We start from the raw sequence: 17,230 nt of genomic DNA, 5'->3' as shown, positions 1-17,230 counted from the left end.
CATTGTTTTCGTTTTCTAAGCCATTAGACATACAACTGAAATTATACATAAAACATGAGAAAATAAAAAAAAACACGTAGAGACTAAAGCACAGATGGAGAGAAAGAGCATCTTTTAAAGAGACTTGGGACTGTCCTTTTAAACAGAAATGTGAAGTGAATGTTATCTTATCAAGTGTAATGATCTGTGTTTTTAGGTACTAGCAAATGATTTGGATGGACCTTTAAACAACCATATCCACTACTCCATTAAAGACAACAACCAGATGTGTCCATTCATCATAGATGCAGACTGTGGTGAACTGAGAGTGGCCCAACAGCTGGACAGAGAAAAGGTAAAATGATTTGAGTTGAACCTGCTCCCCTGCAGGAAAAAATATACAGCCGCAGAAAAAAAGAGACCACTCTAAAAAAAATCTTAATTTATTATTTATAGGTATGTGTTTAAGTAAAGTTATCATTTTTGTTATTTTGTGAATTACTAACATCATTTATCCCACATTCTAAATGATAATGCTTGTTTTGTATTTGCATTTATTTGCTGAAAATTGAAACGGGACAAACTGGTCTTTGCAGATATCCAACACTGCATAGAAATACTGCTGAGAAAACAAGTTCATATTCATTTCATAAACGTCACAATACTAATACTTTTACATGTATTTTAGGATCAGATCAAAATTCAGTTCAAAGTTTTTCACAGCAATCATGCGTCTTTGCATTATCTCTGTCTTTCACATTGCTGTTGTGTGACTTTGTGTTCACTCCTGGGGTTTGTTTCTGTTAAAATGCAACACAAACTGTACTGAAATTGACATGATACATGCAGAAATGTTGATTAAAGCCAAACTGATACTAGGAGCTTTGAGAAAATCAATACAAGTCTTAACAACCATGTTTCTAATTCCTTACAAAGCCAAGGATGTCTCCCAAAGTTGTATTTCTTCCCAGCATTTTGTTCTTATTACCTCAGGTAGCGAGTTACACGCTGACAGTGCTGGCTTCTGACAATGGAAATCCCCCTAAATCCAGCAGCGCTACAATAAACATAATCGTATCTGATGTGAATGATAATCCCCCTGTCTTCTCTCAGATTTACTACAGTCTCATCATCCAGGCAAGTTTTCTATAAAACAGAACAAATTCAACTTTTCTCTCCTCACTTAGTGCCTAAGAGTTGAATGAGAGATGATGCTGTAAATTTTTATCTGTTTGATGTTTTCTCTCTTCTGTAGGAGAATGTTCCTGCAGGGGCCAGTGTGCTACTGCTCAATGTGACCGACAAAGATTCCCTGCAAAATGGACCTCCTTTCTCATTTAGTATTGTAAAGGGTGATGAGATGAATCCTTTTAGTATAGACCAGCAGGGTTTGGTTAAGACCATTGGACCAGTAAGAAGAGGCCAGCACGCATTCAAAGTGCAGGTTTGCTTTGTTTCAATAATTTATAGGAAACCTAATTTATAGTAAACCATACAGTCTATGGGGAAATGCACTTGAAATGAAAACAAAACAAACAAAAAAAGAACAATTCCTTAATTCATACTAAAATACATGTGTCTGATTTTACTGTGATGTACAAGATTACATTTATTTGTTGAAAACTCCCTCTAGTGTTGAACAAGTGTCATGACAGGCTAATGAAAACTATATTGCTCATTGTAAATTTGTCATTTTAGCAGTACTGTAGTACTTGAGTCCGGACTCGGACTTGGTCATTGGACTCGCCAAATGTTCTAGTTGGTCTCGACCGAATCCAATGATTTTTTCCCCTTCCAAACAAAACCATTGATGAAGCACATATGTTTGCTTTAGTTGGACTCTTGACTTTCATTAAGTTAATTCTCTTTCCTCTTGAAGTAGGTTTTTTTGTGATGGATGTCAAGCTGTAAAAAAGATGATAAATAATACTAAATGAAGTTGATGACTGATTTGAGTGTTCTGGTTCACAACGCTAAGATGTGCCAATTAAACCGAAAGTTTTCCTGAAATCACCATTCATCATGCAAACCTCAACAATGGTGACAATCATCAAACTAATTCAGATAAACAGATTAACTGCAATGCATGCTGGGAGTCATGAATGGGTTTTGTACTATGATGTTACCCAGTATGCCTTGCAGCATGAAGCTTTCTTTTGTTGATTGTCACAATTGTTTTGTTTCATACACTGATTCTTGATGTCCGATTGATTCACCAATTTAAAGTTTTTTTGTTTGTGTATTTTCTGTCAATTCAAAGAAGTATAATAAGCCATACCACTGCTTCAATTCCACACTGTAGTATCACAATGCTCATAAATCAATAACACAATGACTCTTTCTAACTCAAATAACACTCTTGAGCAATTATTTAGGAATCTGCACAAGACATTATAACCTGATCCCAATGGATCTTAGTTTTCATTGCCCAAAAAATAATATTTTAGCAAACTGTTATAACAGACAATGAAAACCGTTAAAATACAAGAATCAAGAACTCAACTAAAGCAAACTGATCACAATAATTATGGTTTGTTGAAACTTCTACAATTTTTCAACATTAATTGCGGTTGCAAAAGTGATTTTGATTCAATGCGGTTAACACTGACAAGTGAGAATGGAAACATTTTCCATTGGCACCCCAGAATGTGATTGTTACGCTACAATAAAAAGACTGAAAATCTCAAGTTGCACTTCGGCTTTATTTGACTTTGGTGAAATTGCTATACCTAAAGTATAGAAAACGACCTAATCTGATCTGCTTTTTGATCATTACAAATAAAGTATGTGGTCTTGAAGAGGGTTCTTTTTACTGTCTCTGTCTTGACCGTCTCATTTGGACTCGGTCTTGACTTGGACTCGAACCTCTTTAGACTGGTCAATTGACTCGGTCTTGACTAGTCCTGGTCTTGGACTAGACAAAGGTGGACTTGACTACAGCCCTGCATTTTAGTTAATGCATTTTCAAATTTACTAACGTTAACACACACAACTTTATGGTCAAGTGTTACCCAAGTAAACATAAATAATGAATTAAAGTTTCATAAAATGTCATATTTAAAGTTTCAGCATTATGCTTGTTTGATATTTTCCTTCATAAAATCTTTCATCAAGTCTTTACATTTAGACTTGTAGTTTTAGAGGTTTTTTCAATTTCAGGTGTCTGACAATGGAAGGCCCCCATTGAAATCGGTCGCATCTGTCAATGTGCTTGTAGTTCAAGCGAGTGTGTATCCACCATCTGTACAGTCTCTGGATGTTTTCATCGTGGTCCAGGAAGACGAGTACTCGGGAGGCATGCTGGGAAGGGTCCATGCCACAGATGAAGATGAATACGACACTCTCACATTCAGTCTGGAGTCAAACAGATTGTTCTCTGTGGTTGCCACGGATGGCAGATTGTTGGCCCGTGGAGGCCTAGATGTGGGTCGTTACCGACTCAATGTCTCCGTCAGCGATGGCCGTTTCACAGCTTCGGCCAACGTCACAGTGCGTGTCCAGCGGGTCACACAGCAGATGCTGGATGGCCTGGTGTCTGTGCGCTTTGCTGGCGTAGCTGCTGAGATTTTCATCCAGGACCACTGGAGGAGCTTCCAGAGGGCGGTCCCCGGCCTCACGGGATTCCATGGGGCCGATGTGCAGTTAATCAGTCTGCAGCCTGCAGACATGAGCGAGGACCTGGATGTTCTTCTGTTCTTCGAGAGATTGAGAAGATCTGGTGCCAGCTTGCTGGAAGCAATTGTTCAGAAGCTTAACTCTTCCAGAGAAGCCATAAGAAAGATGACGGGACTGAATGTGGTGAGGGTTCTGAACAGCCGGTGCTTGAGCCCGGAGTGCCCGGGTGGCACGTGTAAGTGGGTGGTTCTGCTCAATCAGACCAGCATGGCTACATGTAGCACTGCTATAGTGAGCTATGTCACACCCAGACATCATGTCACGGCGGAATGTCTGTGCACAGGTACAACATGCTACCTCATAGTCTTTCTTAGGTGAAAAATTGTGACCTTTCAACTAACCATGTTTTCTTCTTATTATTACTTTAGATAAAAAGTGCTTAAAGCATAAAACAAGCTGTTTCAATAAACCCTGTCCGGAGGGCTTTGAATGTGTATCTGGTGTTGGAGGAGATGAGCACAGCTGTATATGCACAGGTGACGCTAAAGGCAAATGCTCAGGTAACCGTCAACATCACGTTTCATTCATCTGTTAAGAGACAGAATACAGTGTCATATAAAGGATTGATCACGGGTGTTCTCTGCTCACACAATTGATGATAGTTATCAATTAAGCGTTCAGTGGTAAAATGTGTGTAAACACACATTCATTTAGTTAAATGATACATGGTTAATTTGATTATCAGCTAAGATGTTATTTTTAGGTGCAGCTGTGTTTATACAGGTAATTAAAGACATATTTCCATGACATATTTCCATGGGTATTTCCATGATTAATATGGAGATTGACAGTCTCTGAGGTGTAAATCCAGCACTATAGATAAAAGTGAGCTCTGTCAGCTGAGAAATGATCTTCTGTGGTGTCCTTAGACAGACATGTGTTAACCTATTTCATTATCTCTGCTTTTAGCAACCACATGATATTCACGATGTATAAAAATGTGTTATTTCTTTCTTTCTATTTATTTTCTTCTTACCTCTTTCTTTCTTTCTATTTATTTTCTTTCTTTCTTTCTATTTCTTTTTCTTACCTCTTTCTTTCTATTTATTTTTTTCTTACCTCTTTCTTTCTTTCTTCTTTTCTATTTATTTTTTTCTTACCTCTTTCTTTCTATTTTCTTTCTTTCTTTCTTTCTTTCTTTCTTTCTTTCTTTCTATTTATTTTCTTCTTTCTTTCTTTCTTTCTTTCTTTCTTTCTTTCTTTCTTTCTTTCTTTCTTTCTTTCTTTCTTTCTTTCTTTCTTTCTTTCTATTTATTTTCTTCTTACCTCTTTCTTTCTTTCTATTTATTTTCTTTCTTTCTTTCTTTCTTTCTATTTCTTACCTCTTTCTTTCTGTTTATTTTCTTCTTACCTCTTTCTTTCTTTCTTTCTTTCTTTCTTTCTTTCTTTCTTCTTTTCTATTTATTTTCTTCTTACCTCTTTCTTTCTTTCTTTCTTTCTTTCTTTCTATTTATTTTCTTCTTACCTCTTTCTTTCTTTCTAACTTTCTTACTTTCTTACTGTCTCTCTCTCTCTCTCTCTCTCACTCTCTCTCTGTCCTCTCCTCTCCTCACTTTTTTACTTCTTACCTTAATACCTTTCTTTTATTCTTTCCTGCTTTTTTCATAGAAATGTAAAATGGTTACATTGTATAATAACATTTAGTAATAATGACATTAAGGTAGTTTAGTTTCCATGGTGAATATTTGCTAGTTATAAAGGTGTGTAATACAAACGTTACTGTACCACCTCCTGTATTTTCCCTGTTTTCAGGAGGATCTACGATGACATTTACTGAGACCAGCTACATAAGTTATCGCTTGAGAGAACGCGCTAGAGAACTAAAACTCACACTAAGGTTAAAAACTCTCTCAAGAGAAGGAACAGTCATGTTTGCCAGAGGAAGAGGCCACAGCATTCTACAGGTATTATATAAATGTAAATAAACCCTATTGGTTGTTTTTTGTCATCTGATTTTAAATGTGTTTTGTGTGTTCTTCAGATATTAGGAGGTAGACTGCAGTTCCAGTTTGACTGCGGCTGGGGTCTCACTACAGTTTCTGTACACAGTATCCTTGTGAATGATGGGCAGTGGCACCTAGCAGAACTCGAGGTGAAGGGTAACTATGCCAGACTGATTCTGGATCAGCTTCATTCTGCATCAGGCACCGCTCCCGGGCCCCTGCACTGCTCCAACCTGGGCAACCAGGTGGTCCTGGGTGGGCAAGCTGATCTTCTCAGTGCCAGGGTCAAGAGCAGTCTGCCTGTATCAGACGGTCTGCAGGGCTGCATGGACTCTGTGGAGTTTAATGGACAAAGACTGTCTTTGGAATCCGATGGTCCATTAGGGGCTTCGATAAAGAACATGGTGGGGGTGTTTCCTGGTTGTGTCTTCTCATCTCCAGACTGCTCCAGTAATCCTTGCCTCAATGGAGGGAGCTGCTTGAAAAGACAGAGCGGAGGTAAATTGGGCCCCATATGGATTCATGGTAATCATCATTTTTTGTTTATACAGAAGAAAATCATATGGGTTTCAACTGACTTGAGGGTGCATGAATGACAATTAGTTTTTTACACAATTAACTGTTCCAAATGTCTATCATCACTTTGAGATATTTGGTACTGTAAATGCCATATTACTGCTTATAATGGTTCCTAAAATGTAAAAAATGATATTTCCTTGAAGGTTGCTTCTGTAAATGCAACACTTTATTCTCTGGGACTCATTCTGAGGTCAATATCAGTCCTTGTGACTCCAACCCCTGCCTGTATGGAGGAACCTGTATTCAAAATAACTTGGACTACATCTGTGAATGTCGGGGCGAGTACTCGGGTCAAAGGTACTGCACTTTCAAAGTACAATTTCTATTATAATCACATTTTAATTATATGAAATTATACCAAGTGCTGCCTGTGTGACCGCAGGTGTCAAATTGGACCATACTGCAAAGAGAACCCGTGTCAGAATGGTGGAATATGTATTGACAGTCTTGATGGACCAGTTTGTGAGTGTGAGCCGGGATTTAAGGGAGAAAGGTATGTTAAATGTTAATGTACTCTGATGTCATCTCAGATATTATCTCTAGTGTGTGTCTAGTGACAGCAGTTTTGTTTTTTAGATGCACGGTTGATGTCGATGAGTGTCTGGACAACCCTTGCTTAAACAATGGCCGTTGTGTCAACACGCACGGCTCCTTTAACTGCTCGTGTTTACCAGGCTTTAGTGGAAGACTGTGTGCGATTGGCACGGAGGACAGGAACCGCATCGTGTCTTCGTCCTGGAACGTACGGCTTGCTGAGCTGATTGGAACGCTTGCGTTCCTGACAGCCATTTTTGCTTTGGCGCTGCTCTTATTATTAGCGTTGAAAAGCTCTTGCAAACCTGTGAAAAAAGAGCAAGGTCTTGACAAATACGGAGCCGTTGATTCTTATATTCAGACGTCCAATGTTTACAACCAAGCTCGACAAGGCTCCTCTGTGGACACCCCACCGCAGGTTCCCGTGCGACCCATCTCCTACACGCCCAGCGTTCCTGGAGAGGTCAGAAACAAAAGAGAGTTTAGCAGCTTGTCAGATCCACTCTTTGGTCTTAAGAAGACTGCAGCTGTGTGCAGTGTAGCTCCTAACCTACCACACCACAAAGCTTCTCACCTTCACTCACAAAATGACTTCATACATCAAACAGATTGGGATGAGGAATATGATGGTACGTGAAATCTGAAGCATTAGTTGTTGGCCATTGAACCATAATAGATTTCTGTTTTTCTTGAAACCTTATGAAGTGATCATTTATGATGGTTAAGTGTGTCAATAAACTTGCTTGATGCTTTTATAGAGATGCTATATATTTATATTTATTGATTCTTTTAGAAAAAGTTCTTAAGTCAACTTGTTTGGCAGTGGAGGATGACCGTTTTTCCTGTTCTCTAGGTAGAAGAGGGATGCGTTCTGTGTCACCCCTCCAATCAGATGTCACGGATGACAACAGTAAGTTGAATAGTCCTGTTTTATTCATCTTTGCTATCCTTGGATAGATTTGACCACAGCCTCTAAACTGAAGCAAACAAGGCTAGGCATTATACTGACCCAAATTAAAGAAGATGATTTAAAAAAATTTAGATATATTTTTGATAGAATTGAGCATGTTTGCAGGCACATAATTGTCTCTGCCACAGCCTTTTCTGTCTTGTAACCAGCATAGTGTCATTAAACTGAATTGTGGACATGCTTTACTCTCTGATATACTGTTTATCTGCATATGCTTACTCTTGAAATTTCTTATAAATATAAATATTTTGTTACAGTGGATATTCCAAATAAGGTGTTCAAAATTCTATTGAAAACAGACATGTGACAGCTATCTTATTACGTATTATACATAAACGCAATATGGTAATACCAAATTATGGCAAATCTCTAATCTATGGTAAATATTTATGGTAAATATTGTTTGTGTGCATGTAAACAGTCATTAATGAATTATAGAAGCATAGAAAAAAGCTTATTAGAGTCGTTTTTTAACTCATATGACAAAATACCAAGTTGATATTCAGAAACATTTACATAGTTAATTGACACTTTCTGACAGTCAGATTCTGTGAATTTACTATATTTAATAATTCTGCTTTTGATATTTTCTTTCTTTCCTCTCTGGTTTCTTTATTCTTTGAAGCCTCCAAAGTGATACACCCTGTCAAAACATAGATTGACATGGTGAGATAAAGGTATACAGTATGTTGCATTTCATGTTGTGTTAGTGGTTTCAAAAATCTTGCATTTCTGTCTATGACTCAAACTCTCTTCCGTGATACAATGTTTAACACTGTCAACATTACCCATGGTAAAACTCTTAAAATGTGAGAATACCATTTGTTCTGGTTTGTCTGAAATCATTCTCATGAGCCATGTTACCTTGAGAACCATGGTGGTTATTTCTGCACTTTTGTTTATTTGTTTATCCTCCATGCATGCTCCATTGCCTTAGCAAGCTTGGTCACACTTAACAACTTTTAGAATAAATGGTTCCCTGTGAATGGGCAACAAGTTTAGCTCTGACGCATTGTCGTTGATCTCTGGGGGGAATTTAATGTGTAATCTTTACTTTTGGAGCAGTTAAAGCAAGCTCTTTAAAACAGATGCACTCAAATCTCTCACACCATTAAAGGTTAATGAGCCTTAAAGATGTCAGAGCATTTGAAGTAGTGATGCACCGAAAGGAAAATTCTGGGCCGATACCGAAAATTCAGGATGCACTTGTCAGGAAACCGATACCGAAAATAGCTTTTTGAAATACTTTTTATTTAATTGTATTAATTACACAGACTAATTAATACAATTAAAACTAGTTTTATATATATTAGTGATTTAAAATATAAAACGTTATGTTTATTTGCAATAGACGGTCCCTAAATTCACGAATATCGAACGTTTAATGTCAAACCAACTTTATGCCAGTGAAACGTGACAATGAACGCGTGCTTTATCTGCGCCGCGGGTGTGTAAACACATTAAGACAACTTATAATATAATCTAAAATAAAAAGTATACAATATTCGTGAATATTCCTGCAGGAGCTTGTTCTGTTCTTATGACAGAGGCAATTTCATGGGCTACCGTTTGCAAAACTGTGCGAACGGATTGCGAAAGCGTGGGCACAAATATGAATTTGTGGGTACAGATTTAAAAAACTGAGGGGATGGTTTACAAAACCAAGAGCACGGATTGGAACTCGTGGGGACAGTTTATTATTCCGAGAGCATGGTTTTGTAAACTGTGGGAACAGTTTTAGAATCTGTGAGTACGTTTTTTTAAACTAAGGGAACTAATTACAAAACTGTGGCCACGGATTTGCGGGTCTTGTTTTTTTCTCAGACGGGTGACCAGACGGGCTCTGTAGTAATGCCTAATGGCGTGTTCGGCAGCCGAAGTTTCGGTGCATCACTTGTTTGAACATTTATATGAGGTGGAATGTGTGTTTTTACCTCTGTCAGTAGCCTATACAGAAACATGTACATGTACAGTCTTATTTGGTTTTGCTTTTGTATAACTCTTAAGAATTGAATATATCTCCAAAACAGACTATCACTGGGACACCTCAGATTGGATGCAGAATGTTTACAGTCCTGGGACCCAAGCTCTTGTCCAGTGTGAATTTGTGCAGATGTCCTCCATGCACACCACTCCAGGCATTCTTGACACAGACTATTTTCCTAGAGACGATGACATTGAGAGCTTTCTGCCCATTTCAGATCTGCCTCCTGATACTGAAATGCCTGCAGCTCCAGGGTACTATGACCAGCACACCAGACCAGAACTGCACCACACCAACCACCCAACAGCAAGGTCAAACTCCACATCCTTCAGTCAACATCATAGCCACGACTAAGTGCAACCCAATGAAACAGCTGTTGGAATGCCTCACAGCCCATGTTAGGACCTGTTCAACTTCAGGCAGACACTTCTAATTGATAACCCTCAGTCAGTGGAGTGTTGCATTGTCAGATCATTGTGAATTAAACTTTAAAACTGCCTTTTAAGGCCTCTTCATCTCATCTGAGTGAGAAGTATTCCAAACATTGAAAAAAATGTTTTTCTTCGTGTACAATTATTTTTAATGAGGCATTACTTAGTACACCTTTAAAATAATTGTTATACACCTTTTCTCCCCATGTGAACATGAATTGCTAAAAAGAAATATCATTGACACATTATGGGGAATTGTACAGTTGTGAAGTTTGCTATGAAGTCCTATTAAAGGTCCAATAATCAGATAAGATATGCATTTGAAAAGAAATGTAAAATAAATAATTCTTTTCTTTTTGCACTGTCAGTTAAATGTCCTATTTATTTTTCTCCCTTTGCAGAAGTGACGTTTGTTCTTTTTAACTTTATGTCCTATCTTTTTGGACACAATCATTTATGCATCTGTTGTCTTTTTGGTGGTATCTGGAGACTGGAGACCTGAATATCTCTACTGTACGTCCAGGAACAGCATGAGGTAAGAAAGAAAGCCATCTATTGTCCATATGGTGGGTAAAAAGCTCTTATGGTACACCAAAAAGCTCACACTGTTCTCCTGCTGTTTAATGCTATCAAATGGTCTCATTAGGGATATTTAAACTTTTCATGAAGCTGTGAAATTTTGCATTTGCTGAGGTTGATGATGTGAAGCTAATAGCGGATGTCCTCCAAAGGGCCGTTAAGGCAGTAATGACTTGGTTATTTACTGTAAGGATTTCCTACTATTGCAAAGCGAAAACAAGAAACTTATTTTATTTAAATCTAAAAAGTTAACTTTTAAAACATTGTCAAATTGAAAGAAATAAATTTGATTGCTTTGTAATATAAAAATTGACAATATTCTACAGTAATCTCGGTAATCTTAATTTCCACGTCTGCTTTTTAGAGGTAGTTCAACATACAACACATTCTGGAATTCGTGTCATTGTCACGAAATGTAATCTATGAATTTGTGTTTACTGACACGAATTTCCCCCTTTTACGTCTTTCATTTCATATCTTTCATTTGAATAAATAGCCTATATATCAATGCAATCTGATCGGAATTCATACGTATATTACAAGGCTCGTTTGAATTCCTATTTCCTACGATCTTGGTATGTTTTGTTATGATTTGACTTTTCCCCTCTGACCCCTGGTTAAACTCGCGTTTTAAGCAAGATTAGCCTTTGGAGCTGTGATTTTAGGGTTTGGGGTGAAGTAAGGTATTGGTTAGCCACATTCTAAAATGTGTACGACTTCTTTTGAAATCAGATTATAAATATATAAATGTAAATACACGCGCAGTCTGTGTATTAAAAGTCGTGCTGAGTGACATTTAAAAAACGTCGTGCTCACTGACACGAAAAAAATGGGGATTGGTGTCCATGAACACGAATTAATAGATTCCAAAGTTCGGGACAATGACACGAATTCCCGTGAGACTGGGTTGAAACATGACATAACAAATATATAACACACCATTAAAAAATCTTATTTTCAGGATTTTTGAACTTAAACCCTAAGAAAGATGCTCAGGTCTTTTTAAGTGAAACACACAGTTGAACGCTAGAGGTCAGTATACTCAAATAAAGTTGCCCTGCCATCGCAGCTTTAATACTACTGTAAAAGAGCAGTTTAATCACTTTTTTTATTAAAAAAACATTTTATAAAGGTTTATAAACTTATTTGAACTTATTTATTGTTGCTTGATTGAAATATATCTGAAACATCAGATTTGAGAAGCGATTATTTAATTTCATCTGATGTTGATTCTCTTCGCCCATGATTTTGTGATTGTAGGAGATCTGTTTTAGTGCCCCCAGCAGTGCTTAGTATGCTTAAGCGAAGACACAGGTCTACACATTTGCACGACTTACAAATCACAGGATGTGAAAGTGACGGTACAAAAATGCTGTGATGAGTTGTGACAGAGGCCTGAGGCGAGAGACAGGGTGTGACAGGTTGACCTTGTCTGTTGCTGTCATGTAATGATGTCATCACGTGACCTTCTCAACTCTTTGATGAACAACACAAATTCATAAAAATATCTAAAGGAGCTTCAGTAATGGGTTACTAGAACATTACTGCACAAATTGAATCAAATTTGTGAAATCAACTTGTGAAAGCATGTTGACAAAATATTTTTTTGCTTTTCTATCAACTATTTGATACACTTTGAGTTTTCAGACTTCTTAGCTCGAACAAAGAGGTAGTTCTGCTCCAATTCATGCCTGTGTCGTGATTCTCATACAAAGAGAGCAACATACAGTACAATAGAGTTGGCTTAAAATTGTTTTCGCAAATCTTTATGGAATAAAATAAAGTATTTACAGGTTGAAAAGAACAAATCACTAGAGCTTTAAATGTCTGAGCCATTTTGCACTGGTGTTTTTATCAACACCTATGTGAACTTCTCAGATAACAAAATGCACACAGAGGAATAGACACGCATGCTTATAATAGCTACATGTGATGGAAATTCAAATGTCAGTGACGGGTGCTTGAACAAGAGGTGTGCGAAGAGAAGCTTCAGGGTTGGGTTTCAGCTGTCATCTATAGCATGAAAAATCGAACAATGTCCCTAAAAACTGTTTAAGTTTAGTCAAGTTTAAGTTCATCCAAAAAGATTAACCATTTTGATTTTTGAAAAAAAAAAGATAATTGAAATAATATTTGTAGCCAAACAGTTTTGGGTTACTATTGACTTCCATAGTAAGGAAAAAACTACTATGCTAGTCAATAGTGACCCAGAACTGTTTAGTTTCCTGCATTCTTCAAAATATCGTGTTCAACAGAACAACGAATTGTATATGGAACAATTTAAGGGTGAGTAAATGATAACAGAATTTTCATTTTTAAATGTAAATCACCTGGAGACGTTTATCACCTCTTGTAGTGCTGTTGAAGAGTTCAATATATTAGTCTACTTCAAGATGCTTCTACTTTCTAAGGCATATTTTTAATTTAATGCTTTAAGAAAAGTTAAATAGAGTTGAAAAGGTTGGACAGCACTAAAAACACACATGCACACATGTATGTTTTATTATCTCCGTGGGGACAGTCGGCGTAATGAGTTGTATACTGTACGAACTGTATATTTTATCCCCTTACCCTACCCCTAAACCTAAAGATCGTAGAAAACTTTTTGCATTTTTAGATTTTCAAAAATGATCATTCTGTACAATTTATAAGCTTTTGTGCCCGTGGGGACCTCAATTTTGGTCCCCACAGTGACACGGGTCTCCATGAGTTGGTGTGCATTCAGGTTTAGGTCCCCACTAACATATAAAAACCAAGTCCACACACACGCACGCACGCACGCACGCACACACACACACACACACACGCATACACACACACTCACTCACGCACGCACGCACGCGCACACACACACACACACACACACAAAGTGACTGGGTCATCAACAAACCTCCTTTGGAGCACAACAAACAACTGAAAACCAAGATACATTCAGTCTTTGGTTATTGTAATAACATCCTACTGTATGACAAGCTTTATAATATTTTAGTGTGTAGAAAATGCGACTGGAGAGACATTTAAATATTGTTTTGGATAATAAGGTGACCGTGGCCTTGAAGTCAGAGAGGTTGAGAACCACTTATCTAGATCTAGATCATCCAACTCTTTCACTCTAAAGTGCAAAATCAACCCCAAGATTTTTATGAGAGTTACACACTCATCATAAACCCAGAAACACACACAGATACACACGTACAAGTTCAATTAAACGTTAATGAGAGGAGCAGGTGGTTTAGTGTGACTAATCGTCGCGTGCTGTCTCATCACACCTGGTCTCAACAGAAGGTGAGAAAGTGATGAAATGTCGGGTGTACCTGTTTCAACTGTGTGTGCGCTTACAGCAGTCGGCAATCTATTAAGTGCTTTCAAAGCATGCTTTTTATTTTTTGGGTGGGTGTAGAATAACCTCTTCATTCCAGTGTTTGTTGCCAGGAGCCTTTTCCAGGAAAGCAAATAAATAAATAAACAACACAAGCTTTATTCCAGTCTCGAAAACCTATTGTGTTCTTTCTATTCTGTCTTGCTCGATGCTGTTTACTACCCAAAGAAAATATAGCACTCAAGACAGGTGTATCCTTGTGTTGTTGCTCCAATATGGCAATTTTAACTTTACAATAAAAGAGAAAATGACCAAGATGTCACTTTGAAAGATCACTCATCGATTGTCCCTTCAAAGTTAAGATTTAGCTGAGAACACAAATGACATTTTTCAACAGGGGGTGCACAGTGTGTTTGACTTTCTGTGACTTTATGTCTGGTGGATTTTACATGTTCTGTTGAAGGTGTTGTATGTTACAGTGGTGGCTGCAAGTTTGTTCTGACAGGGTCGCAAAAAGCTGCAAAAAAGTTTGCAAACCTTTGTAAATGCAAATAATGAAATGCAAATATCTATTTAACTGAGAATAAAAAGAATGGCAAAATAATAGAAGTATAAGCTTTGCAGCCACTCAAACATATGGTATTTTGGCACAAATACATTTGTTACTTTGTAAAAGCTGCCAAAATAGACACCTGCCAACATGGGCAGGTTGTGTTACATGCCCTTGTAAAAACCTTGAAAACATATGCAAAGATGAAAGAAAATACAACCGTTTAGTTTGTAAACAATTTTGTGCCCACACAATTTTTTTAATGTAATTTATTTGTTTTTAGTAAATTATTGGCAGAGAAGGCATAAAGCTACTTTAAAGGTGCTGTGTGTATTTTTTTGGAGGATCTATTGAAAGAAATGCAATATACTATACAAAACTATGTGTTCAGAGGTGTAGACCTTACATAATGAACCTTAATTAATTGTCTACATACACCAAGGGTCTGCTTGCATGGAATGTTGTTGCCGTGTCGCCATGTTGTTTCTACAGTATCTATTGGCGACTATCTGGAAGACCACAAATTTTGCCGCCGGGGAAACTTGTCAGATGCACTTGCTTGTAATGATCATAGATTTTTTTGGATTTATTTGCATAAGAAACAAACATGAGTCATGCTTCCAAAAGTCCGCCCCCACCAGGTGCCGTAATCCGTAAGTGACCAAAAAAATGTGTTCAATAATAAAACTATACCTGGCTCTTACAGTATCAACAAACAAACTCTACAGAGCACGTTATCTCATTTGGGAAAGAAGAGAAAATGTGACGTCATCTTAGTCCTGTGGCAACCTACATAGTGCTTCAAAAGTGAGGGGTGAGCGCTGGAGTGAGCCATTGGTTGCAATTCGCAACCTCACTATATACCACTAAAAATCACACAATGGTGCTTTAAGAAAAGCATAAACCTAACATTACCAATATTACATTTCACTAATGAAAAACAAAAACATAAACAAATGAATGAATTATACACTGTCAACAATTGTGTTTAATAGCTACACATTCATATCTCTTTTCATAGAGACACCAGACAGTTATCAACATCTCTCTGTCTCTCTCACTCAATACCGACCCCATCCATCTTCCTCTATAGCTGTCTTCTCTCTCATTATCTCTTCTTCATTTTCCCTATGACCTCGTCACTCTTTCTTCAGTCTTTTAGTAACGATACACCCTTCAGACTCACTCTTTGCTCTCAATTCTTCCTCTTTCCTTCATACCATTTATCTTGACCTAACAATGTTTTTAACAAAGGTCGTTTTTTCAAGCAGATGTAGATCAGTTGTTGAAATTTTAACGCAGCATCATAAAAACCCGGAAAAGGTCTTTTGGTTGCTCCTGAGGCATGATGGGTCCATCACAGAACATGGCGTTACTCTTGTTATATTCACTTCTCAGATGCTTGGTGAAGACAGGGGACCTGAAGCAGCGTGACTCTGAGACTCACTCATATTTGTGTCATAACAAATCATGAGTATAATTAAAGCTGAATATGCTGTCTGTTCCTTTAAAGCTTTTCTGTTGCTGGCAAAAATTGGTTTAATGCCCGAGGTGGACAATTTATGCACACAAACGTCAACATTATCTTACGTTCACATCCCGGTAAGGGCATTTTCTATTTATACGTGCTAACATGGATGTCTCTCTTACAGGATTTCCCTAGGAGGTCTAAGCTGTCTGTGTAATTTCCTAATCACAAGTTTCCTTTTTCAGACTCCGAAGGTTTGTCAACATGATCATATGAAATGTAATCATGTTGACCATTTTTATTCTGATTGATTCGACACAAACTTTCATAGTCATAAATAATCAATAAACTGGCTGGAAAATTATATTTCGACATTAGCGTTGTGACAGAATGATGCAAATAACAAAAGAGAGTTTTCATAGACTTACTGCTTTTTCATAAAATCATTTCAACAACACTTCAATTTCTGAGCATTCTCTGTTCTAAGTTAGAAAAAGTCTTCAACCGAGAAATGTTGTAATGGAATTGCTCATCAAAATGATTTTTACAATCAGAACCTGATAACATTTAGAAATGCGTCTTTCTTTCCCTATACTGCAAATATGGAAATGTGATAAAAAATGGGATGTTGCAATATTCATCTCTGTATTTTGTCCTCTAACCAATATCATGGGTGTAATGAGAGCCAGACAGCCAGTGTTAATGTGTTCTGATAGGAGGGTGATGGGACATGTCAATAAATGTTAAGATCTGCATTCTTGATGAACGAGCTAATGCAAAATTGTATTGGATTCTTCTTCATTAAATTGTCTCCCAGGCTCCAACTCATTAATCTGCTCCATTTCAGATAAGATGATTTTTTTCCTGTGACTTGTTCAAGTGCACTCAACTCATCTGGTCTCAAAGGCCTGGATAAAAAAAGAAAAAAGTCTGCTGTGCACCCAAGTTATACTCAGATGTGCAATCTTAGCTGCTTTAATCATTTTAACGCTGACAGACTGACACATTGTGAGAACTAGTATAGTTTTTGGCTCAAAAGCTGAAAAGGTAACAAAAGGGTAACAAGAGCAAAACGCTAACAAACGTATCAGGAATGAAGTGAGGAGGTACGATGAGGAGTTAAACAGCTAATCATGAATAACATTTAATTTATTATGAGTGCAAAAGTGATCAAAGTGTCATATAAATATCAACATTTTCTTTTCGTTTGACATCCACA

General features: G+C 37.4%; 1 protein-coding gene across 3 annotated transcripts in view; it reads left to right on the top strand.

The window, feature by feature from the left end:
- fat1b (FAT atypical cadherin 1b) overlaps positions 1-10,401 on the top strand; it is a 38,760-nt gene extending 28,359 nt beyond the window's left edge. The window contains exons 17-29 of one of the 3 annotated variants that reach the window (XM_057349845.1): positions 197-334; positions 973-1,116; positions 1,235-1,423; positions 3,139-3,937; positions 4,023-4,154; positions 5,407-5,558; positions 5,636-6,095; positions 6,320-6,473; positions 6,559-6,669; positions 6,753-7,339; positions 7,564-7,620; positions 8,306-8,357; positions 9,882-9,980. In XM_057349845.1, the coding sequence (XP_057205828.1) occupies positions 197-334; positions 973-1,116; positions 1,235-1,423; positions 3,139-3,937; positions 4,023-4,154; positions 5,407-5,558; positions 5,636-6,095; positions 6,320-6,473; positions 6,559-6,669; positions 6,753-7,339; positions 7,564-7,620; positions 8,306-8,337 (2,955 nt within the window). In that variant the 3' untranslated portion in view covers positions 8,338-8,357; positions 9,882-9,980. Of the gene's footprint in view, positions 1-196; positions 335-972; positions 1,117-1,234; positions 1,424-3,138; positions 3,938-4,022; positions 4,155-5,406; positions 5,559-5,635; positions 6,096-6,319; positions 6,474-6,558; positions 6,670-6,752; positions 7,340-7,563; positions 7,621-8,305; positions 8,358-9,710 lie in introns of all 3 variants that reach the window. The other 2 variants (XM_057349844.1, XM_057349843.1) reach the window with 2 other exon arrangements.
- The last annotated feature ends 6,829 nt before the right edge of the window (positions 10,402-17,230 follow it).

This window comes from Triplophysa rosa, linkage group LG13, assembly GCF_024868665.1.
Source record: "Triplophysa rosa linkage group LG13, Trosa_1v2, whole genome shotgun sequence".
Lineage (NCBI taxonomy): Eukaryota > Metazoa > Chordata > Actinopteri > Cypriniformes > Nemacheilidae > Triplophysa > Triplophysa rosa.
Note: the sequence above shows the minus strand (reverse complement) of the source record. Positions and strands in the feature narration are given on the sequence as shown.